The sequence below is a fragment of the Agelaius tricolor genome, unplaced genomic scaffold, assembly GCF_023055355.1.
Source record: "Agelaius tricolor isolate 1412-34295 unplaced genomic scaffold, bAgeTri1.0.p SCAF_1, whole genome shotgun sequence".
NCBI classification, from domain to species: Eukaryota; Metazoa; Chordata; class Aves; order Passeriformes; family Icteridae; genus Agelaius; species Agelaius tricolor.
This window is the reverse complement of record NW_027269261.1, coordinates 26053938-26080177: the sequence shown is the minus strand read 5'-3', so window position 1 is coordinate 26080177 and position 26240 is coordinate 26053938. Positions and strand designations below refer to the sequence as shown.

The 26240-nt window shown below is 36.8% G+C and overlaps 1 protein-coding gene across 1 annotated transcript in view; it reads right to left on the bottom strand.

Annotated features, from left to right (window-relative positions):
* Positions 1 to 1004: 1004 nt before the first annotated feature.
* The window catches only part of PLEKHH2 (pleckstrin homology, MyTH4 and FERM domain containing H2), a 56678-nt gene continuing 31442 nt past the window's right edge, over positions 1005 to 26240 (bottom strand). Inside the window, exons 13-30 of the mRNA XM_071427359.1 lie at positions 25429 to 25539; positions 25078 to 25164; positions 24403 to 24561; positions 24058 to 24138; positions 21718 to 21897; positions 20863 to 20971; positions 20647 to 20759; positions 18315 to 18494; positions 16226 to 16323; positions 15585 to 15762; positions 13768 to 13923; positions 12305 to 12402; positions 11784 to 11925; positions 10925 to 11070; positions 9225 to 9354; positions 7805 to 7891; positions 5991 to 6128; positions 1005 to 4749 (exon numbers count right to left, since the gene is read on the bottom strand). Of these exons, the coding sequence (XP_071283460.1) occupies positions 4567 to 4749; positions 5991 to 6128; positions 7805 to 7891; positions 9225 to 9354; positions 10925 to 11070; positions 11784 to 11925; positions 12305 to 12402; positions 13768 to 13923; positions 15585 to 15762; positions 16226 to 16323; positions 18315 to 18494; positions 20647 to 20759; positions 20863 to 20971; positions 21718 to 21897; positions 24058 to 24138; positions 24403 to 24561; positions 25078 to 25164; positions 25429 to 25539 (2376 nt within the window). The 3' untranslated portion in view covers positions 1005 to 4566. The remainder of the gene's footprint in view (positions 4750 to 5990; positions 6129 to 7804; positions 7892 to 9224; positions 9355 to 10924; positions 11071 to 11783; positions 11926 to 12304; positions 12403 to 13767; positions 13924 to 15584; positions 15763 to 16225; positions 16324 to 18314; positions 18495 to 20646; positions 20760 to 20862; positions 20972 to 21717; positions 21898 to 24057; positions 24139 to 24402; positions 24562 to 25077; positions 25165 to 25428; positions 25540 to 26240) is intronic.

Sequence of the window (26240 nt, the reverse complement as noted above, 5' to 3'; positions counted from 1 at the left end):
AAAGCCAGGAAAATGGCCTCATTCATAATGATTAACTCAGATTTCATTTTAACTGTTCATTCTTCCTTACCCAAAGAAGGCTGAGTATCCTAACACTGACCCTAAGTAATGTTCATTCTTTAAATAAGATCTATTTTTCTATATTTAGCTTGCATAATCACTCGGTTTCAGTTCCAGAAGCCTTTATATAGCTATTTTTGTTGTTTTTAATTACTTCCAGGTTTTTGCATGCAAATGATCAGGAATTTGCTACCCTCTTATGGAAACCATGGTCTTACTAATTAAAATCCAGAAAGAAACTTAATTACGTAGTGTTACACAGTGCAGATCATGCTGATGTCTAAGTGCATTTCTTTCATCAATTTCAGTTCAACAGAACACTTCTGATATTTTGGTATATATGTGAAGCCGGTGCTGATCTGTAATCAGCATCTAGAGGTAGCAAAATCCCTGGACAAAGCTGCCCTTGCTCTGCCAAAGACAGCAAAACCATGGTAGGCATTGCTCCTGGCACTGTGACCTATGCAGGCATTACTGCAACAACGAGAGTATAAAAAGCAAAGTATTTTTACAGTGATTTACTCACTGTCAGAGGTGGCATATCTGGAAGATGCTACAGTACAGTACAGTTCTGAGCACAGTAAAAGTGTGTACAGTTAATAAATGCACTGAAACCCAATCTGGAATTTAAACTGGAGTTTTCAGTGTTTCAACTTTCTGTGTTTCTTTTGCCCTAATAAACTTTAAAGAATACCCAAAACAACACACACACAAAACTTTTTCCCCCTAATTCAGTATTACTGAGTTACTTACCATCTTAGTTAGAATTAACTCAGACTAATGGATTGTACTAAACTGTATGGACTATTAAAGCTCTACCTAGAACTTTAAGTGGTGCATTTCTTTACACAAGAATGATTTTCTTCCTTCAGAAACCATTAAAACCTAGGAAAACTGGTAGTCTGACAAGGAACTTCAACACCAAATACCTAGCAGCCTTCTTTCATAGGGAAATATATGCTTTTATTTAAAATTTAAACAAAATTTAAATATAAAATAACAAAACCCATTAAACTTAGGGATTGTATTAATACCTTAAAGCTTTATCCTTTGCCTGGTGGGCTACAGGAGTAAATGGGTCTTGCTTGTTCTAGAAATCAGTTGTTTTGTTGCTAACACTGCTGCTCAAAAACTGACAAGGCAAAGTGAAGTTCAAGTAATATATTAATTTACATTGCATTCCAAATAGTCTTTTCAAAACAATGTGATTGTTTACACAGACATTTGCCAGTGATTTTTCAGTCACTGTCAAGCTCAGATTCATTGATCATCTACATGGATTGTTGATTCTGACCACTAACTCAAAGCAAGCATGAAAGATAATCTAAAGTTCATGGCAGAAGGGGAAGTCTCCTTGCATGTGCTAACATATTAATCCCATCCTGCCAATATTTTTACAACCTAGGTTCTGCAAGCTTTGAACATAGGAAGTTTTTCAGCAATGGTCTCAGAAGCTGCTGCTCACTGACAGCTCCCACAGAATCATCACTGCTGAGGTGAGAAGGGTCAGGATCCTACCCTGCTTTAGTCATGGATTAGGTAGCACAGTATGGATTTCTTTGGTGCAGGACTTCAGGTTAAGACTGAGCTCTGGATCGCCCATGGGGCTTGGGCTGGTGGGGAAGGCAGAACAGATTGTCTGCTTGGACTGTGAAATTTTCAGCCTTGCTGTATGGCATTGTGTAGTATTCTTTAAGTAGCTCTGGAGCTTGATTACCATGGAGCAAGGCCCTGAGATATGCAGAGCTGTGTTTGGGAGTGTGCTTGCACATGGTGGAAGGGTCTCCACCTGCTGACCCTGTTACCTTGCAGGGAAGTGTCTGCTGAGGTTACTGTCCCTACAGAAACCTCACTCTTGCTGATCAAACTGGAAGCAGCTCCATTGTTTAACACAGGGTTGTCACAGTAACTGTGAGTGCATTTATTTCATAAAATAACTCAACATTTCTGGTCATGTGACTGGGTGGCATTAATGGTGACCTATAATGAGCAGTTAGTGAGTCTGGAAAGTCATGCCAAAAAAGGGGAACTAATGCATGGATTGCTTCTGATTATGATGATGTAGGGACATACTGCAGCAGCAAGAGCTCAACAGAAAAAAGCAAAGCAGTGTCTATTGAGTTTCCTACCCAAAGGCAGGCAGGAAGGTCATACTCTGCTCATAGACTGTACAGGGCTTTATAAAACAACTGTTTGTAATGTTGTTAATGAAATCTCCAAGTGTACACATCAGCTATTTGCATTGTTTATCATGTTGTTCAAAATTCAACAAAGATTTTTAAAACTACATTATCAAGCTCACTAGCAAAATGCTCCACTTTTTTTCCCTTCTAATAACAGAAGGTGATCTGCCACATTCATTTGAAATTGGTCAATTAGGAAAGTATAACCTGGAGTATTCCAGGTTATCATAATTTCATGATTACAAGAAGGCTTTTGTGTTTGTAAATGGAAGTTTTTAATCATATTTGAGAAGCTTTGTAGTGTAACCTAACTGATTCAGTAACATGTTTGTATTTGTAAACACCCTTACCCCCTCAAATCTGAAAGTTAATTATTCTGCTGATTGCAAAGGGGTGTTAATTCCTAAATGAATTTCACCATGGGATCTGTATCACTTCCCATGGGGTGCAACACAAGAAGTAATGCCATCGGTCTCTTGGGGCTCCCAAGATGCTTCCCTGGATGATCTAGGAGGAGGTAAAACCTCCTGCTGCTGGCCCTGCCTCATGGAAAGAGAAGAGTCTAGTGCCCCCACCAAAGGGTGGAAGTTACCAGGAAGTCCTTTCCACCCTGCAAAAGTGAAAGCATCTGGATATGGTATGTGAGTTATTTGGTTGTAATTTTCAAGAGGAAGCATTGGCTCATGCATTCATCAGGTGGTGCTTGAGTCCTGTGCACTTCAGTAGCTGTGGCAGGACTTTGACAGCTTTCTAAAGAAAACCAGCTTGCCTGTCTGCCTTTCCCCTTTTTAAGACCATGTTCTCTTCATGGCCTGTATCTCCCTTCCAATCTATTTTAATTCTTTAGGAGGATACTGTATCCCCATATCCCCTGCTTTTAATAGAGGGCAAAAAGCTGAAAATACCTTTTCTCTCAGTATGAGCATTTGAAATATTTAAAGAACATAAATCAGAGATTTCTTTCATTGTGAAATTACGTCAGTTTAAGTAATAATCAAACAAAACCAATGAGGACTGGCTGTAAGGGATTAATGCTTTGTGATCATTAACATGAGCCAAAGTGAAAACTGTAAAATGTCCATGAATCAGTGATTTATGTTTGAGTACCTTCTTCATGGTTGTACCTAAATTATCTATGAGAGTATGGTGCTGATCCATTCTGGAGCCTGCAGAAGTGGTTTATTTGCATTGGAACAAAAAAGAGAGGACTGGAAGAAAAACAATGGATGTAATTTCTATACATTTGACCTATGTAGTGCTGAGGCTTGCACCTGAAAAAGGCAACTGGAAAGTGCTCCTAGGTCCAATAGTGCAGATGCAGCATCATGTCTTCAGTGTGCAAGAACATTATATTAGTATTAGCATAGGAAAAGTATCGATACAAATTAAAAACAAGAAGTAAATATTATTCAGACTCAATGTATATACATTATACATATTGTACATGGATTTTAGGTCTCCATTTACTCACAACATTTTATGTCAATGGTTTTCTGTGTTGTTCTTGTGTTTTGAATTGTGAGTCATTCTTGCCATCTGTATTATATTATTATTCTGGATTAAAGGAGAAATTAGGTACAGGGTATTGTTTAACAGAACTGTACTAAATACAGTGTCTATCCAGTTTAGATTCTTTTCAAAAGGCTGGAGCAGAGAAGGTTTATTTAGAAATTTACCAGACCAAGGCCGAAGATTTGCCAGGTAAAACAGCTGTATAACAAAGGCTAGAGTGTATCATGAGAATACTCTTTAAATTTGTAATAGTTACATGTGCTTATGTGTTTGTTTTTTTTTTCAAAGGAGAAACAATTATACATAATTTGTTCCTTTTAGTCCCATGATACTTGTATTGCAAATAAGGATGGTGCTGGAAGTGAAAAGTATTTTGTATTTGACTGCTTTTCTAAACAAAAATTCCTTTTCAAAATGAAAGTTATAAAACTGGTCTAATTTTGAAAAATAAGAGATGAAGAGCTGAAGACAGTTTGGTCCCTGAGAATATATCTGTAAAACTGTAAAATCTATACAGTTATTTCCAATGACACCTTTCTCCATCATTATAAACAGATGTATTTTTTCTGAGCAGCAGGCACAAGCAACCCCCAGTCAATTGTAGTCCTTAAACTGACTCATCATCTTTCCAATTCAGGCCAGAGCTTTAATTTAAGGGCTACTCCTCTTATATGCAACTGAGTAAATGTAAACCTGTCCACCTTCCTTTTGTTTATGGAGCTGCTTATGCTCTGCATCTTGTACCTCAGAAGGTTTTCAGTCCATGTAGAAACCCTCCACCAAGGATGCATTATCATGATACATAATCCTTTCATAACAAAGTGGGACATTTAGTTGGTCTGTTGATTGCAAGAAGTGGCTGGCTCCCCATCTCCTTGAGTTTCTGTCCACTTTGAGGTGCCAGTAATGCTGGAGCAGAGAGGTGATGAGCAACTCCTTTCAGCTGATGAAAGTTGTTAATGTAGCTGGCAATCAGTAGAGTGATCTCAAGAATCTATAACAGGAACATACAAAACTCTTTGAAAAATACAGTGATGTGTTTTGACTGCTGAAAAAATAGCTAACTTTTTAGCAAGTGACAATCACCATCAACTGGATAAGTACTTGTACTTTAACAAATTAATGATGGGGGGAGAGGAGATAACTAATAAAGCTTTTTTTATTGCTCCTTTAAATAATGTAATGTTATTCCCATCAGGAATCAAAGATACTTTGTCTTCCACAGTCTTAAATGATTCAGAGATGACTTATTTAATTTTGAGAGAGATGTTAAGTCCAAAAGATGACACCCTGAGAAGTTTTGCCAGAGACTCAGAGAACTCAAGATGCAGGGTAGATGAAGGGAATAAAGACTTTGGGGAGGTTTTTATCATATTTTCTCTTTGTGACCCATAGAAACCTGGCTGAGATACTGAACACTTGCCCAGAGAAGCTGTGGATGCCCCATCCATGGAAGTGTTCAAGGCCAGCTTGGATGGGGCTCTGAGGAACCTGGTCTAGTGGAAGGTGTCCCTGCCCAGGGCAGAGGGGTCAGAGCTAGGTGATTTTAAGGTCCTTTCCAACCCAAACCATTCTGTGATTCTGTAAGGGCACAATCTGAGGGAAACTTCAACATGTGTATTTTACTATGCTTATTTGTATGAAGAATCATGTTTTGAACCCAATTTATATGTGGAATTTTGTATTATTTCTTAAATTTGTTCAAACTAACAGCAAAACCTTTGGGTTTTGGGTTTGTTTTTTTTTTAATATAGTGAGTCTTCCCAGTAAAGGAGAGAATCTAGATTTAAAAAGCAGGACTTCTTTTTCTTTCAACCAAAAGGAAAAATATCCTAGGATTTCTAAGAAGTGACTGATCTTTCAGATGTTGTGTTTTTCAATTTCACTGTAGATCCCAAATGTACTTTTTGAAAAATCATCTCTGGTGCTGATTAGGCAAACAGAGTAGGTTTTAGGTACTGCATGCAATTTCTGTCCTTATCAGCCTTCTTTGTCCTTCTATGAAAACTCTGGAATGTTACAGACAGGGACATGAAAAGAACAGGAACACATCAGTACTGTCTCAGTTAGCCCTGACATTACTAATTATTTGCTCTCTAAAATCATCTGGAAAAAGCCAGAAATCTGAGCAGGCTAGGAGTAAAAAAAGGTGTTTCATCTTTCACATCTGTTAGGGATTACCCACTAGAGAGAGCACAAAAGCAGATGGAAACTGGTTCAGGTTAATAGACCAACCTTTGGCTTTGTCATGGCAAAAAGATGTTTTTCAGTTGATTTGTCCTTTGTCTGAGCATTGTTAACAACCAGCATAAAATCATCTTGATAGCCTCCAAAAGTCATCAGGCTCTTATATGTGTATGTAACTGTCAGCCTCTGGAAAATGGAAACCCCCAGAACAAAACACAAAGCTGTTAAACAGGACCATGCAGGAAAAACAGATTATGACAAATTCTTCTTTTAAAAATATAATTACACACATATTTTTCAATGGAGGTAGCCTCTTATGAATCTTGTAATTAACTATGAATTTTGGGATAGCTTCATTTAGACCTTCATGGTGAGGAGTTTCACTGTAGATGATAACTCTTCTAAGTTTGACCTCTGTTTCTATTCCAATTAATTAGATAAAAGATATAAGAACATTTCAACTCCAGTGTGTAATTCCATTTACCCAAATCTTGATTGACTTTGAGAAAAGTTAATCTTACAAATTCCACTTGAAATTGAAGCAGTATCTAAATAAATTAAATGGCAGAGTGTGAGACATCTGAAGGAATTTAACTCCAGGTAGTCTTTTTGTGCAGTGATATGTTTTGCAAACACAAAAATTAAATTCTGTTCTCTTTTTTTCACATCTCTGATGAAACATAATTGCTCTTCAGGGCTCCTCAGCTTTTTCTTACTGTTCAGGGTGTAACACCACAAAAATGGCCTTTGAGTTAAGATCAGCATTTAATCTATTGTTACACCTCACATTAATTTGCTGCAGATGTTTGCATTTAAAATTCATCGTCATTTGTACAACAACTGATTTAGTGTCCTTCCTTAGTAAACCTCTTTTTCCCCAGTTTTGCAATAGTACTATCTCTACCCCTTGCAGCATCATTTCTGATTTCCCTGATCCTTCCTACAGAAAATCCCAATGTTCCCTGGAAGCTGAGCATTCCTTGAATGTCAGGTAAGGCCTGCCACTACCTAACCTGGCAATGGCCTACAGAAATGCCACAGCTCCAGGAGCAGTGCTGGTAGAGCTCTGCAGTCTACTGCAAGCGTGTTTTGCTTGTTCCCTGAGAGCTGCTGTTTCCTCTCCTCATGCTCTTTGTTTTATTATTTCTTGAACTGCAAAGAAATGTAATGAAAAGGCCCATATCAGCACAATTATAAAGCTGAGATTTTAATTTTCTGATATTCAATATTAGCACTTGCTAATAGCAGCATGCCATTCTTTTTCTTTGCAGGATATAAATGAAAGCAGGGATCTTCTCAGGCATTGCTTTTCACACTGATTACAAGTCGTTTTCTATGAAAACTTGTATTGCAAATCAAAGAAAAATCTGAGCCTAAAATGACATAATTAAATAACACTGGGTTATATTACCTACTATTAAACAAAAATAATACAATGAAAATAACAATCTATTAAAGTAACTGCTCTTTGCAGAGTGTATGTATTATGAATAATACTGGAAAATTAAGTCTCCAGGAAAAGAAAATTAATGTTATTGTAATAACATTAAAATAACTATGGATTTCCTGACATCTGAATGATTAAAACATTAACATTTCATTAAATGATATAAAAACTGTATCTGATAAACAAAAATAAATTCTGTGCAAAGAATTCATTACTTACTTCTATTATTAGTGCTACTGTAATGATGATAACATGAAAACATTTTAAAAGGAATGAATTTTTGCTTTAAGAGAAGGACTAGATAACTTAGCATGGAAAGCTAATGCCATCTTTTAGATAGTATGGTGGTGAATCTCTCCAAATCATTAGTACTAAAATCTATCTTGACCAAATTAGAAATAGAAATTTCACTTACCATGGAGCTGTAATCCAAGATGCTTACTCCATCTTCATGGACAGCAAACCATATGAAGGACTTCTCAACTGAGGCTGTTGCTAGAGGCTACAAAGAGAAATGTCCTTTAGTTACTACTTCAAAATGAGGCAATATGTGAATAATTATTAATTCTCAGTTATTACAGACCTCTCTCCATGCACAGTTCCCACTTCAATTCCCTCTCAGTGTAAATCTCAGGAAAGGAATTGAAATACCTGCCCAATGCCATGTAGGTGGCCAGTGGCAGAACAATGAACTCAAACTGATACACTTGAAACCTACCCTGGTCCTTAGTCCAATAAAATATATAGTCTCATTAATAAAATACTCCTTAATAAAATAGTCAGGTGTCCTACAGTTTGTCCCCTAGCTCATATATCTAAATACACAAAGAACAAAGTGCTGACAAGCAGTTTTATATATATATATATATATATATATATATATATATATATATATATATATATATATATGTTTACACACACACACACACTGTGGGTTTACCTATTAAAACTGAAGGCATGAGGTGACAGTTCTGTTGAACAGAGCTGTTATTTGAATCAAAAGAATTAAGATACCAGTAGTTAAGAGAAATTGAGAAGGGGCCAGCATAGAAGGGAGTGCTCTAAATACCCTTAACCACATTTAGTCCTTCTGCAAGGTTCAGCTTCCACAGCCAGCTAATGATACCTTTTCAATGTTCCATTCGTTGTCAGGTAAAAAGAGTCTGAACCTAAAAGGCTATCTCAAACTAAGACAGAGGGAAATGGAAACACAGATTAATAATGGAAAACAAGCAATAAGAGTATTGGAAAGTTACTATTATGATACACTCAGTACTATGGCTGTTTTATTTCAGCAGTCTATGACTTAAAAAGTAATTTGACAGGAGTTCAATCAGCTCATGTGTGACGGTGTTTGCAGGGGTCTTAGGATGAGGGAAGAGACGAGAATGTTGACTCCATGTTTCAGAAAGCTTGATTTATTATTTTATGATATCTATTATATTAAAACTATACTAAAAGAATAGAAGAAAGGATTTCATCAGAAGGCTAGCTAAGAATAGAAAAAAGAATGATAACAAAAGCTTGTGACTGACTGAGACAGTCTGGACAGCTGGACTGTGATTGGCCATTAATTAGAAATGACCACATGAGACCAATCACAGATCCACTTTTTGCATTCCACAGCAGCAGATAATCATTGTTTACATTTTGTTCTTAAGGCTTCTCAGCTTCTCAGGAGAAAAAATCCTAAAGAAAGGATTTTTCAGAAAGTATCATAGCTACACTCATGTATACAGAGTTATTTTTAACAAAAATATACTATTATTTGCAAATTATATTAATATTTAAGCCCCTCGTCCCCCTCCCCAGTCAAACTGATTAAAAAGTCTCACTTTTGCTGCAAACAGTTTAGCCCCAAAGAAGGGCCATTTCCTGGCCACGGTGAGGTAAATGCGCACGCAGTCTGCGGCGCTGTGCCCACGGAGAGCCATCCATCTTGTTGACAGTCGCTGGCAAAGCTGTCTGTTGAAATGAAGGGTGGGATTTACTTACTGAAGGGAATTCCAGTGCTTGCCCACAGCAAGTTTAATGAGCAACAGAAGAATCCATTTCTTAAAATGGTAATTTCAGTTAATACAAGGACTATCACTGATGCAGTATTAAATAAATCCAAAATGTCATTTAGTATTTTAATGCACATAAAAATTATGAAGTATCTTCTAATTTCTGAAACATTATGATTAAATATTGACGTAGCAGTTGCAGCATAAAGGCAGAAAGTCTGGGACAGCTTTTAACGTGTCTCTACAGAGAATCAATGTACCTTTATCAGTACTCAACAGCTATGTCAGCTGTCATTCCAAAAATCCATCGAGCTTAGCACATATCTTTACCTGTGGCTGGTAGGAGGCGTGAGAGACGTGGCTTAGCACTACTCCCTTTTAGTATGTCTGGGCACTGCTACCCAGAATGCTACTCCTGATGCACAGTGTGTTCACGCTGGGGCTTTTTTTCTGGCTCCTTCTGTCAATTTGTGGCTCCTTGGCAAGTTGGTTCAATAGTGTGGAAAAACTAATTTTCAAAAACGCCCAGCCCAGAATACCTTTCTAGGACACTAACCTGGAGGGATGACTCACCCAGCAGCCATAATGTCATTGTAGCCTGTGAAAAGGCAGGGTTAATGTGTAGTAAAGGGAGATCCAGCACTTGCAGCTTTGCTCTTACTGTTTATGAGGTCAAACTGCACCCTTAGCAAAAAAAATATAGGCAATAGGGCAGGCACAGAGTGATTCTTCCCATGCCACAGATCTCCAGCTCAGCCAGCCAGTAGTGTAGGACTACTTAAACAGTTCAACAGATTTTTCACTTTTCCTCCATGAGTTAATCTAATCTGAGACCTTTTATAATTTGTTCTTTGAAGTTAATTGCATGAGTCTGAATACCCCATTGCCTTTTGATTATGTAATAATGTTACTATGTTCATATAATAGTAGCTTTAAATTTTCTCAACCTGAAAATTTTCTGTACTGAAGAACATCTCTATGATGTTTACTGGACTTCAAAACTGCTGTATCACTGACTGTGGATAATTTATTACACTGTTCTGCTCATTTTCATATCAGTAGGTGTTGATTTAAATGCCTTGCAGGTTATTAGTTTTAAATAAAGTGATACCTTACTAGTAAGTCCACTAAGTTACATTTCCAATTTGACTGGCTGCCAGAGATTGCACACTAGAATAACTAACAGATCATGTCCTCATGTCCTTTACTTCATAACTCTTTAGTCTGTGCACACTCAGACCTCATTTAGACTTGCTGAGTAAGAAAAATAAGAATTTCAAAATCGCTGGGTTTTGTAACACTATGTAGTAACTGCTACATCTTTTGCTGGAATGTGTTATTAATAATGGTCCTTTGTTTAGATTAGAAATGTGCAGAGGAAATGGGTTGTTTAGATTAGCAAGAAAATGAGTTTCAAACACAGGTTAGGCAAATATAGCTCAACAATACATTATTCCCAATGACAATTTAAAACTTCTTTGTTTCACTCCTAGATCTTTAGAGAATATGACTCAAAAGACCCATCTCACCTTAACTGTTCATCTGAACAACCTTGCTTGTATCTCTTAGGGTAGAACTTCTCCAAAACTTGCTTTAGGGTTTGGTTGGACTTGGACTGGGAAGTGACTTGCCCTGCTGGAGTTGAGAAAGGCCGTTCAAAATCTCCAATCTCTACCTAAGGGGAAGTCCATGAAAAAAGTTTTTTGTTACTCTAAAGTAATTTTCTAGCTGGATATTATGAACTATCTTTTGATCTGTTCGACCAAGTATAAAAGAAAACAAATTTGTCAAATAATACGTACTTTTCACTGATAAAAAAGTCACACTAGTGATTTTCTTATTTTCTACCTACCATGAAAAAAATTTAAATATCATAAAATATATGTAATTGTTCTGCTCTTAGATTGCTCTCTCTTCAGCTAACACAAATCAGTTTACATTTATTGAATAACAACATCAAATTACTTTCTCAAAACCCTTCATTTGAGCTTTTAATTTTTTAAAAATAAGACATCAAGACCGTGTCTAGTAAAGGACTCTTAGACTTTCATTGAAGAGCTGTTACTTTGGAGAATTAATTTGCAGAAATCATGGAAGGAATAGTGAATGAAGAAATGGTACATGATTACATGATATTAAATGCCAGAGGGCCTTGCTGTGCAAGAGGGAAAGCACATTTTAGCCATACTGGTGCCAGCAGCACAAAGGCCGTAAAGCATTTCCACTCCAGTTAAAAATTACTCTACACAAATATCCCAGCCCAGTCTGTTTCCTGACACTCATATGTAAAAGGTGAAGGTCAATTGAGTGTGAAGCAATCCTGTATCAGTTTGTTTAAGATTTTCTCCTGAAAAACTGCTGTGTGAGTTATCCATGCATAAAGATTACCTGAGCTAAAAGGGCTGTCAATTCCATTGCTAATTCTTTGTTTACAGGGAAAAGTCCATTGACTATTTGATCATTTGTCTGATACACTAGCAGCAGCTTCTCTCTGTCTGTCTCGCCATGAACTTGAACTGAAAAATAAAGCCTACACAAAAGACAGAAAGTTATTAAATAAAGAAGATATGGAAATGCATTAGCCCTGAGGATTAGCAGTATCTGCTCTGAGTGTGACATGTTTATTTCAGTGGCAAAACACATTAGCAGAGCAACACTTGTACTTGAACCAGTGGGTAAATATTTAATGTCAGTCTTCTGACTTCAGTGGGAATTTTTTGCAGCCCTGTTCACCTCTTAAGAACTAAAAAAAAAAAGGTAACTCTATTTAAAAAAATTTCTCCAGTTACACCCATTTACTATTTTTGTTGCAAGCTTCAAGTCAGCCAGTGTTTCTCAGATGAAGAAACTGCAGAAAGTGAAAAACAAATCTCGGGACAAGGCAGAGATATTGTACTTGCTAAACAAACCTGTTTTTGTAAGTAAGGCGGACAGTCCTTGTGCCTTCACATTTCCCAGGGTGTTGTTCTTTGGAGGCTTGCTCCCATTTTGAAATAATGTCACAGATCTAGAAGGAAAGCAATACAAAACTGATTTGGCATGCCTTTTTATTTGCAAATACCTTGAAAAGAAACTGTCAACTTATTTTAATGTCCTCTACCTATCACCTATTAGATACATACACAGCTTGAATTTTTAAACTCACTGAAGTATAACTTTACTTGTATTTCTTAGTCAAAGTGTTTAATAATTAACATTTTTGGATTTTGTTTATCCTGCAACACATGCACTGCCTTTGGAAAGAAGCCATTAACATGGAAAGGCCTAACATTGGCCTTGATTTAGCAGCTGCCAATGAATGTGTAAAAACACAGAGTGAGTTGTTATATAATTAATCAAATGTCTTTGATCTCTGCCTTCTTCTTCTACTACATGCCCAAGTTTTTCAGGTCCTTTTGCATGAAGTTTGTTAAAAAATGCACCAAAAGTGGTTCACAACAATCTGTGTAGGTGGGTAGGTGGGCAGATGGGGAGGCAGTAGAACAGAGATCCTAGGACCCCAACTGGGCTTCATGTCACCATTCCTTCATAAAAGAGCCTTACTGGAAGCAGTAATATGAGTAGTTTCTAAACTTACAGTTACCTAGAAAATAAGTACATCTTTTATAAATTTTGCTTTCCATATGGTAATTTTTCTGATTGTGGTGACGCCGCTTGTTTATCACCAAGGCCAGGTTGTACCACACCTTGTAACTCAAAAGTGCAGCTGTGAACATTGGCCAAAGGGTGCAAAAAACTACTTGGTAGAAATACAAAAAATTAATGATTCATTAGTTGCTAAAAGACTTGGATAGTATCTAATATTTTACTAAAGTACAGATTATATTGCCTTTTGTCACTCCTTACTGCTAAGAATTTAATTCTATCAATAGAGCTAAATTTTAGAATTCAGGACAATGGCAAGCCAAAAATTGGAAATTTCTTAAACTGAGCCTTAAGCCTATTCTGTATTAAAGAAGGAACCATTTATTTTTTTTTAATTTCCCAGGATCTCCACCCCAGTATCAATGACTTCTTGGACCTCACATGGTCATCTTTTGGAGCTATATCAGAAACGTTGACTGAAATCTCTAAATCCTTGTTTGACTCTAATGCTCCTTAAAGAACTGTAACAGCTTACTTTTTGTTTTTTAACACAGCTGTTACTTCTCTGAATAATACAGATCTCTTGGAGAAGGCTTTTAACTGTAGTTCACTGAATGAACTTCAGCAACTGAAAAAGTGATCTTTAAAAAAAAAATCTTTCACATTAAGAAAAAAAGACAGTTTTCAGCCTGAAAATTGTTTTCCTTTACATTGTCTGAAGAGATCTCTGTCAAATGAAGATACTTTATTTTTTTATATGCACAGCCCATTAAAGGCTTTTGTTTACCTTGATGTTTCCTTGAAGACAGTGCTCTATATCCTTGCCAGAGGGATCATCAGAAAACAGTGCAAATCCTGACTGAGCTGGTTTCCTCATCCCTGTATCTTGGTTCAGAGTGTTCAGAAATTCCTCTACTGTGGTAGAGGCATCAAACCCAACAACCTAAAAAAGAAGCCAAAATGTATTTTGCTGTCAAACTCATATCTGTTTCCCCTTTAAATCTAGGATTTTGAAATATAATACTTCTAGAATAATGGTGGAACTATAAGACCCATTTCATCCATTACTGTAATTGGAAATTAAAAATTTTCCATATAGGGCCTGAAAAAGATTTTCACATGGGAAGTCAGTTTAGTGGAATTGGTTTCCTTGCACTTGTTACACTTGGAATTCTATTACAGAATTTATATGACAGATAGCAGTTTAGTATCTGAGCTTTTTGTGAAAAATACCACTTGTAAAGGAAAATTATAATTTCCTGTACCTTTTAATATAGTGCAAAGCAAATGAGATCAATTAATCATTTTTCATCATGGGCAACTTGAGCGATATCAGGTGACAGATCTACACTGGCAGATCTAAAATAGTTTATGAATGTTGCTTTGTCACTATTACACAGGTCAGTAATATACAGAACCTTCTAAATTTAACTTCCACAAATATCAGCTTCTGTTTGCTGTGACTGGTATTGAAGCATTTTAGCAAGAGATGGCAAATAGCTTCTTTACAGGTAGCAGTGGCTGATGTTCACTTAAATCTTTATTGAGAGTGTTTTCCTGTATTTGACATGTTGAAAATGTTTTGGTAAAAAAATATCTTGAAAATGGATCATGAACTATTGTTTGAACTTCTCAGTGCCTGGCATTAAAATAAAAATCTGATTAATCTTCAGAGATTAATACAAGAGTTTTTAATACCATTATAATTGTTATTTGCTGATCCCACTGAGGTAATTTATGTATTTAATTACTATTTTCTTAGCCCTTGTAACTATACAATTTTGGGCAGTAAATAACTAATGAGCAGTTACTCCTTTTTTTTTCCAAACTTCAATTTTGAAACCCTTTAGGATGATTTAAATGTTAGTTGGCTTAAATGTAGGTTCTTTTTTTTCTGTTTTACTGTGCAAGCAGTAAGCAATTAAGAAACTTAGAGATGAAAAAATGCAAAGTACTTCTGTTGCAATCTGAAATAAAAAAATTATTTGATATAGCTTTGATTTCATATAAAAAGTTGCTTTCTATCTAGGAATACTGTGAATTGTTAAAACTCTTCTCAGCCATCTCTCACAGCTGGAAACATAAACCAGGATGTGAAGCAGTATGCTTGGAAGCCCATGGAATGTGTCCTAGGGGCTTTGACTAATGACGTCCCCAGAGAGTTTAGAATGGAGCCATGTTTGTTCTGTAACAAATATGGTTGTCCTTCAGGACTGATAATGGGAGTTACAGCTGTGCTTCCAGGACTTCACTGAGATATTTAACTTCCAAGATGTCTGATGAAAGGAAGTGGAATTTAATACCTTTCCTTTTCCTTCAGTCTAATTCATTCATCTGGTGGTCAGGTTAAATAAGAAACAGAGTTTTGGCAGTTCTCACTCTTACAAGGTTTTGCTTTTTTCTTTCTCTTCAAGGTTTTCCCCCAAACCTTTACTCTTAGTTGATCAAATCAGATCACAAGTGCTTTGTGCCTGCCATTGCTGGCACTGGCACAGGAGGAAACTCGAGCCATGTTTACCTTCCTCTTTTTGATGTACTGCTTCGTGTATGTGCTGACAGCAGGGGGCTGGGAGAGCTCAGATTTCGTGGCCTGCATGACATTACCTGATATATGCCATTCATGAAATGAACTGGAATACTGAAGGGCAGGGAATGGTGATAGGGATTTCTCAGGAGAGTGGAAAGGATTTCCATTCTGGAAGGTCTGGCTTCTCGGTCTCCGTTCTGCTGGGTACGTTCTACACAGCGCTGGCAGTATATAGCATATTTCCCAAATTCAGTCCTGTGGCAAAAAGAGAAATAAGGCAATTCCTGGGGAATGATTGAAAGGATAGGAAACTGTGAGTGAATATTTCTGGAGAGGCCAGATGGGAGGACATTCAGATTTCACTCGGTGAGATTTCCAAAACATTTTTTTGCACGTGGAATTAGAAAGAAAATTAGTCAACTGAGACCAGCAGAATTGTGCCAAAGGTGAACATGGCACAGGGTGTGTTGTGTAACTGCCATATTTTGGTTTTCACAGTTTTGCAACAGTCAGAGTAGGCACTGCAAAATATTTTTTTTAAAACTTACAATTTTCCCAAGTGATGCACAGAAGTAACATGTACTATATTTTAGTAGCAATTCTACTCAAATTCGTTTTAAAATATACGTCAAAAGATCTGATATATTACAGGAAAGATTGAAAACAAGGTATTTCAAAAAGACCAGTTGACTAGCTGGGTAATAATATTCAGGCACACCTGGAATCTGCATTCTTCTTTAAGTGAAGTTTAAGAAGCCAAAGGAATGGATGCTGGGGCAGGAAGAGTCCAACGCAGAGGGCCAAGAGCTGCAAGCCCTGAACAAAAGGAATACATTCACTGTTTTAAACATCCTACAACATAAAACTTCCTGCTGTGCCTGCTGGCCAGCAGTGCAGCTTACTGCCAAGTTGAGACTGCTAAAATAGGAATGAAAAAACAGAGAAAAAGCTGAGTAAATAAGCATGTAACTAATAACTATAACTAATAAGCATATAACCTCATTGAAAGGCCCAATACTCTCTGTCTATTTACATGTGTACACCCAGTTTCTTTTGGGGCTGGAAGTGGGAAAACAGCTGAGTTTGTATAAAAAGCAGTTAATACAAAGGAACAGAAACACTTAGGCTGCACGCCCAAGGATTATGATATGAGGAGAAGCCTGTGCAATTTTAATTCAGCTCTCCTGTTACACATATTATGAAGCAACACGAGACATTTTGTCTCCTACCAAATTTACGGTAACTATTGAAAAAAACAGTAATTCAATATTTTGGTATATTGTTGTTGCTCAGTATGTATTTATTGTTTTCACTTAATACAGAGTGCTCTCATGTACCCTGATAAACACTTACTAACATTGCAACTACTTTTCTCAAAATCAGTATATCAACGCTTCACACTGAGATTTAAAAAATGGTTTTCCTCTATCTTGATTTATCTGACTTGCTTGGTATTAAACAGAAAATTGACAGCACTGGCACAGATACTCCCTTTCATCAAATATCTATTCTTTGATGGAGGATAGCATTGGCTCTGTTGAAGGTATGCACTGCAACAGAAGCAAGGGTAGGAGACTACAGCAGGAATTTAGGACTTAAAAACCTTAGTGTAAGGCTGAAAACCTTTTACTGCATGTATTAGCTCTTAAAAATCATTCCAGGGAGTAAGGATAACAACAAGTTATTTACCTTCATCAGAGGGAAGACCTTGCCAATGGTAAGAAGAGTACCAAAGAAGAATTATAGTAAGTTTAAATTCCATCAGCCATACTTAGCTTCAGTGTGTGCTAATTGATGTGAATGTACCATGTCTGTTATAAAAGCTTTATGAATGTTTTAGCTGTGCACACATTGAATCATAGAATGGAAGGAACCTTAAAGATCATCTAGTTCCAGCCCCTTGCACTGGCAGGGACACCTTCCACTAGACCAGGTTGCTCCAAGATGGATTCAACCTGGCCTTGAACAATTCCAGGGATGGGGCACCCGTGGCTTCTCTGGGCAACCTGTGCCAGTGCCTCTCCAACATCAGCCATCTCCCAGGTACAGGCTGTTTCTAACCAATTGGTATGGCTGCTGCTCATGGGCTACTTTCTGTGGTAAGACAAAAACATGTCTATTACAGAAGCCTTGATATGGTAGCTTCCTTTCTCATTTTCTGATCAATCTCCTAGTTCTGTAGGCATTGCTCCATCATAAGTGCAATGTTCCAGTTCTGTTAATTCTATGCAAGCTCCACATATTGGTTTTCCTTTCAATTCATTTTGTGTCTGGATAGCAGTGAATAGCTGGTAGTGGACAAAGGGAGGAATTTCATGTCTTAATAATGTGCATGCAGAGTGAATGCAGAACAGCATGGCACACAAGAGGGGACATCTATCAGAAGCCCTGAGCCTTATCTGATATTCCACTACATGACACCACAGCTTTACTTCACACTCATGCAATTGAGTCATTTGCTATGTGGCTTAGCCCACCAAGCTTCCTGAGGCAGCACCTCTCTTAGGAAAAAAGCAGTAAAAAAGAATTAGGTTTCTTACATTCTTACTTAACAGTTGACTTGAAGACAGCCCATTTTATGTCCACCCTTTACAAACAGCATGGGCTGAGATATATTCCACCATCAGACACACATATTTTGTTGGAGAATAGCATCAGCTTTGTTTCAGGAAAACACAGCAGCAGTGAATTGGATCTTAACTCAGCAGATGCTGCAGAAGAGCAGAGCCTCTTTACCATCCTAAGCACTCTGTGTAGTTCCTTCATTGCTGCTGAAATCACCACCATTAAAATAAATACTGGGTTACCTGTATTGGTCCTGCCTGGTTTTGTGGATGTCGACGCCTGGTCTGTTTAATAAGTTGGCAACAGATCTCATTTTGAAGTTCAGGATGTGTGAGGCAGATCTGCAAAGCACTTTGGGCCAAAGATACATGGTAATCAATGGCAGGAGAGTCAACTGCAGCATTTATAAACAACTGGCAGGTCTAGATATAAAATAATAAGCAAGTGAGTTTACATACAAGGGAGCTTCAGCAAATCTTTAAGATGTTCTGTATATCAAAAGTGTACTTTAACTGAAATCACAATTAGTTAAATTAGTTTTCCAAATCATCAGTAGATTTGGAAAGCTCTGCTGGTTCTGCAAAATGGGGTGAAAAAGGGCCAGAATGGATATAAATCTATACAGAGAGACTTGAGATAAAACACCTCCTACAACCTATGCTGTTCACTCTGTATCTAACAGATACAGGGGTTGGAACAATTGTGGTGGCAGGCAAATTTAAGGACATGCTGAACACAGCTCACCCCTCCACAGGACTTGGAAATTCAATGACTACAGCTCTCAGTGCCAGACAATGTGAAATGCTTCTGTAAGTAGTGAGCACAACACGGCAGCAAATACACAGATAAAAAATCCATAACTCAGAGCCATTGATTTACATCTTGGCTTTCCACGGTATTTTTACTGTAGGATAAGTATGACCTTGCCTATAGCCAGTACTGTCTCAGGAAAGCCAGCATTTGTTGTGCTGTGTTAGAAGAAAGGATGTATATCACTTGTTGCATTTACTGTATACAATAGTTGAATTTTTAAGGCATATAAGCAAAAATACAAGAAGTGGATGGAAGCCCAATCTATTTCTAGTCTATTGTTATCATAAATGGGATAACTGAAACATGATGTGATTTGTTTCTAAATTCCCTACCTGACTTCTAAGCTGATTTATACAAGGTTTCAATGAAGGTCATACAAGTAATCTCTAATTAATTTACTTTAGGCAAGTGTCTGTGATTTGAATTAGGTCTGAAAAGGGATTTCCAAGTAGATGTAAATTTGTTTTACAAATCAAAGAAGTACATTTCCTTGTAAATTTTCATGCTGCAGGGTTGCAGAAAATAAGATGAATGTACTTATTTGAAGTGTTTCAAACATCCCAGAGAAATAAGCTGGAAAGTTTGACTAAAAGTGTCCATCATGAGCATACAGTGCTTGTCTTGAATTCCTCTCTAGATCTGAACCATAACATCAAAATTTTCCAGATAGTGGATGCTTCAGGGAATTTGTTCTTTAGATTTGTCTAAGTTTTGTGGAGAAAGTTCATTTATCCAACCTCCATGCTTCCAACTTGTAATTTATTTCACAACGTACAGACAAAGGAACAGCAACATTTTATTTTGTCTCTGAATTAGCCTTTATAGCCTGGAAGAGGTTAATGGCATTGCAGCATTCTCCCTCTCATAGGCATTAACTACCTACCTGGCCTCCAACTGGCAAAGCTGTAAGGCACACAGAATTTCTCAAGAACCTAGCTGTGGCTCAGTGGTTGTGAACCACTATGTCTCCTAATCATAGAGCATTTTTACTACACTGAGACATATATATGTATGTGTATTTTTAAAGATCTGTGAGAATCTTTAAAAGTGAACTCAATTCTTGTGAAATACTTTTAATAATTTTTCTATGGAATATTTTCTCTATTTCTATTACTGAATAATTGGTCTTTTAAGAATAGCTACTTCATATGAAAATATTTTCTTTTTATTAAAAAGAGCAGTACAATCCCTGCTTTCTATCTCGCTTTTAAATAATCCATGACTTGCCTAAACTTAAAATTTACTTTCTTTTTCTTCTGATTTTTAAAATATCTCCTAGATGATTTAAATGTATCTACATCAAAACTTTTGCCTATGATTTTTTCCCTGAGTCTAACTGAAAAAACAGTATTTCAGATACAGTTTTCTGAATGCAGACATCTGTCCATGCTGGTAGATTCTTTGGAGCTATGAACTTCAAGGTAAAATTATTATCACTTATGATGATCATGGATTTCTCTACTAACTTGCACTTTATCAATAACTTATCAAATAAGTAGGAACACCAAAAGCTGAAGCCTAAACTGCTCCCTCATAACTAAAGACTATCTTTACATTGTAAGTGATAGTCTTTGGTGAGGTAATATGGGCACATTTTGCTGCTGTCCATTAGTTACCTCCATGAAAGATAAAAAATAAACATCTCTTTTTTATCTCTTTTTTCTAATCTGTTGCATGTATCTGGTAAGCCAAATAATAGCCATTCTTTAGCAAAGAGTTAAAATAATCAGTTAATAAAAAAGGCATCTGCTATGGTTTTACCTTAAATAATTTAATTGCTTCAGTTTGCAAGGCTTCTGATGGCAGTGTTGTAAGAGGGGAAGTAATTCCTTCTTTGCTATGGCAAAGGGTAGGATGTCTCCAAATTTGAGAAGCTAAACGGATAAAATATATACATTTTGCAATTAATTCAGTTCATAAGTACATTTACTAAATAAGCATTGGAAGATCAACATGTTGAAATGAAAATTAACTTACAGGCATCACCTTCCACATTTAATAATTTGCAAAGAAGTTGTTCAAACTCAGATCCAACATTTACACTGGTACTTCCAGCTGCAACTGTCAGATGATAAAGCCACGTGTCCTAAAGCAGATAAACATAGCAGCTCATTCATTCTGTGCTCCAGCAGGATTCTTCTCTCAACTTAAAACCCTACCATGCACTCCTTTTGAAGCCCAAAGAAGTTTGCCTTTGGTTGAATAAACACACATTCACAGTCTCTATGTTACAAGGAAGATTGGACAGTGCTCTCCAAAAGTTTTTACCCTCAGAAATCATGTCTAATTATCAGGGCATTCTTCCTTTCCTCTTCCAAATGCTTAAGTCATTTTTTATCACTGCCAGATCCTGCTAACCTGGGGATAAGTCCAGAAAGCAAAATGAGGTATACAAGATTTCTTGGGAACAATGAAGCAACAATAATAAAAATGGTTTTGACCCCACCTCTCATTGCTCCTTTACTACAGTAGGGCAAGTCTGTGCTATGTTAGTATTGCCAGTGAAAATGGATACAGTACCCTGTAACCTCTCAGCTACAGCTCTGTCTACAAGTTATTGTATGTGAGCAAAATTCTCATTACAGCATATAAGATATTCTGCACTATCTACTTATGTAGGCAATTTTTGTCTATTTTAACAATAATTACCTACACTAGCATTGATTTGCAGACAAACTCTGATCAATGTTAATGAAGGAGACCCTTTTCCTTGTTATATCAAAATACAAGCCAGGTGACTTGTAGTCCTTGTACTCTTCAAGAAATATTCATATCACAGCACCATACTCATAGATGTGCTACTGAAACTCAATAAAAACACCCATTTATTACCTTCTCATGTTTGGATCCTATAAGAAGATAAGTGGGTCCTTGGTCTTTGGGGTGGATAACAACAGTGTAATGGGTTGATAATAAACTGCGACCACTGGCTTCGTAATCTTCATCAGAATCACAGGATCTATCAACTTCTTCAACCTTTGCCTCAAAAAGCTTGATTTGACCAAGAGGAAACTAAAAGTAAATATCAAAATTGGTGAGAGGGATAATGTTTGTTTCAGTGCATACTGATTTTGTATTATATATTATTATATTTATTATTATACACAATTTTTTCTTATTCTGCCAATAGAAATTAAAATGTGAACTACTATCCATACCCATTTGTATTTACTCATTTTCAGTCCTGCCAAGGAATTTCAGATAAGCCAGATCTTGCAGAGAGCAAAATGAGACTAACATGTGCCGAAGTCTGAAAATAAGGTTTTCAAAAATTCCTTTCCAGATCTGCCTCCATAGATAGCTAATGCAATAAATGTATGTTAGGGTGAGAGAAGTCATTCTTCAGAGTTCCCAAACCTGGTTCCAAGCAAAAATTTCCTGTGGCAAGCCTAGAACTTTAATTGTGATCTTATTATTTTAGAGGACAGGAATGTGTTGTTGATGTATCTGGTTTGTTCATAGTCTAAATTTAAAAGTTAGATTTTTTGTGTGATAGACCTTCTAGTTGGTTTCTTTCTCCAGTCTGAGAGATCACAGAGCTTCAATGTTGAGATGTTTATGTAGTTAGCATCATTTAGCAGAAAATACTTTATCTAAAAAAGCCATTCAAGAGGAAATTTTCACAGAAATAATTATTTCATAGCCCTTATCAACAGGAAGCCTCAACAAACATAAATACTGCATGAAATCTCTTCACAACTGGGTGATAGGACTGAGAGAGGCTGACTGGCTGCTCTACACAAAACTCCCTCCTCTCACAGCGCCACTGGTAAGGATTAAAATGATGAGGTGATTTGTATTTTCTGTAGTGCTTCTGAAGCATTCAACTTTTTGAGTAAGATAAGATTCTGAGAATCAAATGATGTCGTTTCACATGTAAGTAGTCAAGATTGATTTATTCACCAAGTTTAACTAAAACACAATTGGCTGGCATTTTAGTTTGAATTCCATTTTGAAAGGAGGTCAATTAAATGGACTCCATTATTGTATTAACCACTGCAGATTGTGTAATTTATTTCTGTACAGCCACAGTCAGCTACAGAAAACATGATTTTAATTAGCATATTGTTGAACATTAGAAATAAAGTAGCTTTGGAAAACTTTTCATACATATTCTGCTTACAAAAGCTGAATTCTCATTCTGTTCCAAGTTAGCAAACTCGTTTCAATTTTACTTTAAAAGGGCAGCTAAACTTCTTCCAGATGTGAGGGAAATATTCACAAGAATCCAGCAAAATTCTTGACTAAAGAGCATGCTAAAATGCCAAAATATTCAGTGGTAAAAATGTATAAATTAAGATATGTAAAACAGAGATTTTTCCCTAGGAGAAATTGTAAATTGATTTTAATGTCTCTGTAGAATGAGCTTGAGATTATATTTTAGCCAGTTGATTCCCAAACCCTGTTTTACATTGTTTTAAAGAGCAAAAATTTGATGGATGGTTACTGCTATCTTATTCATACAGTTCTAGAAATGGGGTTTTGTTGAGGTTTAAACGGCTACAAAAGGAAAGGATGACAAAGGGTATAACTGGCTCTATGCAAAAGCCATGAATTACTGACTCCAGCGTGATTATCTTCTTAAAACAGAAGTACAAATACGAGAATTTCTACTGATTTTTTTTATAATGGCTCAGTGGACTATTCAAAATCCTGTTTCTGACCTGCCTCCATTAAAAAGATGTTTCTTGGTGACAAAATACAATGCCTTGGGAGCAAAGGGACAGGTGAAAGTCATGTCTAGGAAGCATCCTAGCTCTTGCAGCACTGTGTACACACAGTGACATCCCAAAGAACAGGATTTGGAAGTCAACTGAGGGACAGAAAGAACATTTAAATTCTTGAAACTTGCAGTCACTGCCCACTGCAAGACACATAAGAAAGGGTTTGCTTCCAGAACTACATGACAGCTGGGTCTTTTCTGATGCCTGTCAGAAAGGGACACCTGAACTCCAGGCAAACCAGTGTCCCCCTTCATCTAGGGATAACATGCATAACGTGGATCACATCCTGTAGAAAGAGACCAGTGGATGTGGTCTGCATTGCTGGCTATTAGACAGAATCTTCCAAGTTGACAATCTGTGTATAATATGAAGGCCAACTGTACCTTAATAAAGATGTAGGTTTCTGTTTAAAGTCTACATTCTCTGAATAAACAAGAAATGGACCTACCTTGTCTTCTTGATTACGGAAATAATACAAAGTTTTTCCAACTAGGGTACACCAAACCCTTTTGGAATATCCATGTTTCACCTGTAATTACAGAACATCAGTAATAATCATGACAGAGAACTACCGACTATTTTCACCATCTCTGAACTCTGATGATATTGGGAATGCATGTCTTGGTTCAAATTCCTATCCACATCACTGGACATAAAATTAAAACTGTGTAACTCTATTAAGGGCAAAAGAATTAGAGCATTAGATGAGATGCTCATTTAAAGCCCAGTAAGGCCACTGTTGGCCTAAACAGTGTAGGAAAAAAGCAGACTGGAGGAAGAAGTGTTTTCCTACCTTTGTAAGTAATCCTTTCATGGTTGGTTTGATTTCAGACTGTACAAAGAGTGGGCTGGCAGCCTGTATTTTAAGAACATTCTGCAGTACTTTGATCCATTCCTCTAAGATGTTGGGGGAATCTGCAGTCAGGTAGTATGTTCGTTTCTCTGTGGTCAGCTGTGTAGTAACAAGGAGTCTTGAGCTTCAAGAATTGACATATTTGACCCCACAGTGTGGGATTTGTAACATACAACACCCAATGTAGCTCCACAACTTCAGGGAATTTATCTTCCCTGATGTACTTTTCAGTAATGAAACATTCCATGACCAGACAGAGCAGAGAATCTCATTCTAAATCTTTATCTGGGAAGTTCCAGGATGGCAAGTTGAAAAAACCCAGTTCTCCTTTCAGACAAATGAATTCTCTCTACCTCAATGGCTGACCCCAAGACTGCTCTCTTTATTTCTGTCCCATATGTGATGATCTAACCTTTGTGGCAATACAAAAAAAGACTCCAGGTAGGCCTTTCTTTATTTTCTGTCATTGAAACAATTATTTAGTTTCAAATGAAAAGCACATTATTTAATTCCAAGTCCACTCTTGGACTTCCAGTGCAACAGGGACTGGAACAAGGGGTTGGCTTTGGGGATGGAGGGAATGCTGAAACAGCAACAGAGGAGAAAAGCAGGCACCTGAATTGTTTGTTTTCCATCACCCCTTTCAATGTGGCTGGATGCATTTAGCTCAATTTGACCTTGAGGCTTTCGAATAACATCACTCTGGTATGGAAAGAATGGAAAAAGAGTATTTTAAAGCTACCAACAAACAGCAATAAATTAATATAAGACTAATTTAAACATTAATCTTGATAAATACTTTCTAGTTAGACATTGTGTACCTTGTACACCTCTTGAGGAAGTGAGTACTGAATCACTCTCTAACAGCTCAGAAACCAGAAGTGCATGCATTTTTTTCCTTCTAGCAGCCTTAGATTATCAGTAAACAATCTAATACAAAATAGCAGGTAAGTTACATGTACTTACTGGAGATTTGTAATACAGCAGTTCACCTCCTTTAAGCACAAACCACCGTCGTTTCCAGGTCTTTACTTTACCACCCATTTTTAACAGATATCCAGATTTTTCCAAAGGTTCCTGGTTGTTTAGAAGTTAGATAAAAAGTGGTTAGATACACATATATACCTCTGCCCCTCAGAAATAGGTATAAATACAGACACAGAGATATTAATGACTTAAAAGCATGCTAAATAATAATTTCATTAAGCTTTTAATCCAAGGACAACATTTTTACAGGTATCAATTAAGACAAATGTCATGCACATGGGAGAACTAATAAATATCCCTACTTATTGTTATAGTACATGAAGGAGAGTAAGTGCTCTGAACTATACAAAAGAATGAAGAATATGATGATTTTACTTTCTAGTTGTTTATATTAAACAAGGAGCAAGATAAATAAAAGATAAATGTATTCTTTTTTCCCAACTCCAGGTCCTAACCTGAAAACCAGATATAACGCACTGTAATTCTGAGCTCCTCACAGACAAACCCCTAGTGTGTACCTCTGCAGAACAGAGTTCACAGTTTTTCCCTGTGAAGAAAGCCTAAAATAATCTTCATCAGCAGGTAGTCAATGCACTTGTATGTTAAGACACTAACTACTAACATGAGCCATTAGAAGCTCCTGGAGGCTGACCAATACCTCATAATGGTTTGGTTTCTTTGGCCTGTCTTTACATGTTACTCTGCCTAGGATTTCTCTGATGTTTTCCCTGTATGAGGAAAGGATAGAAACTTATTACTGCACATAGATTTCTACTGATGACTTCAGCTCC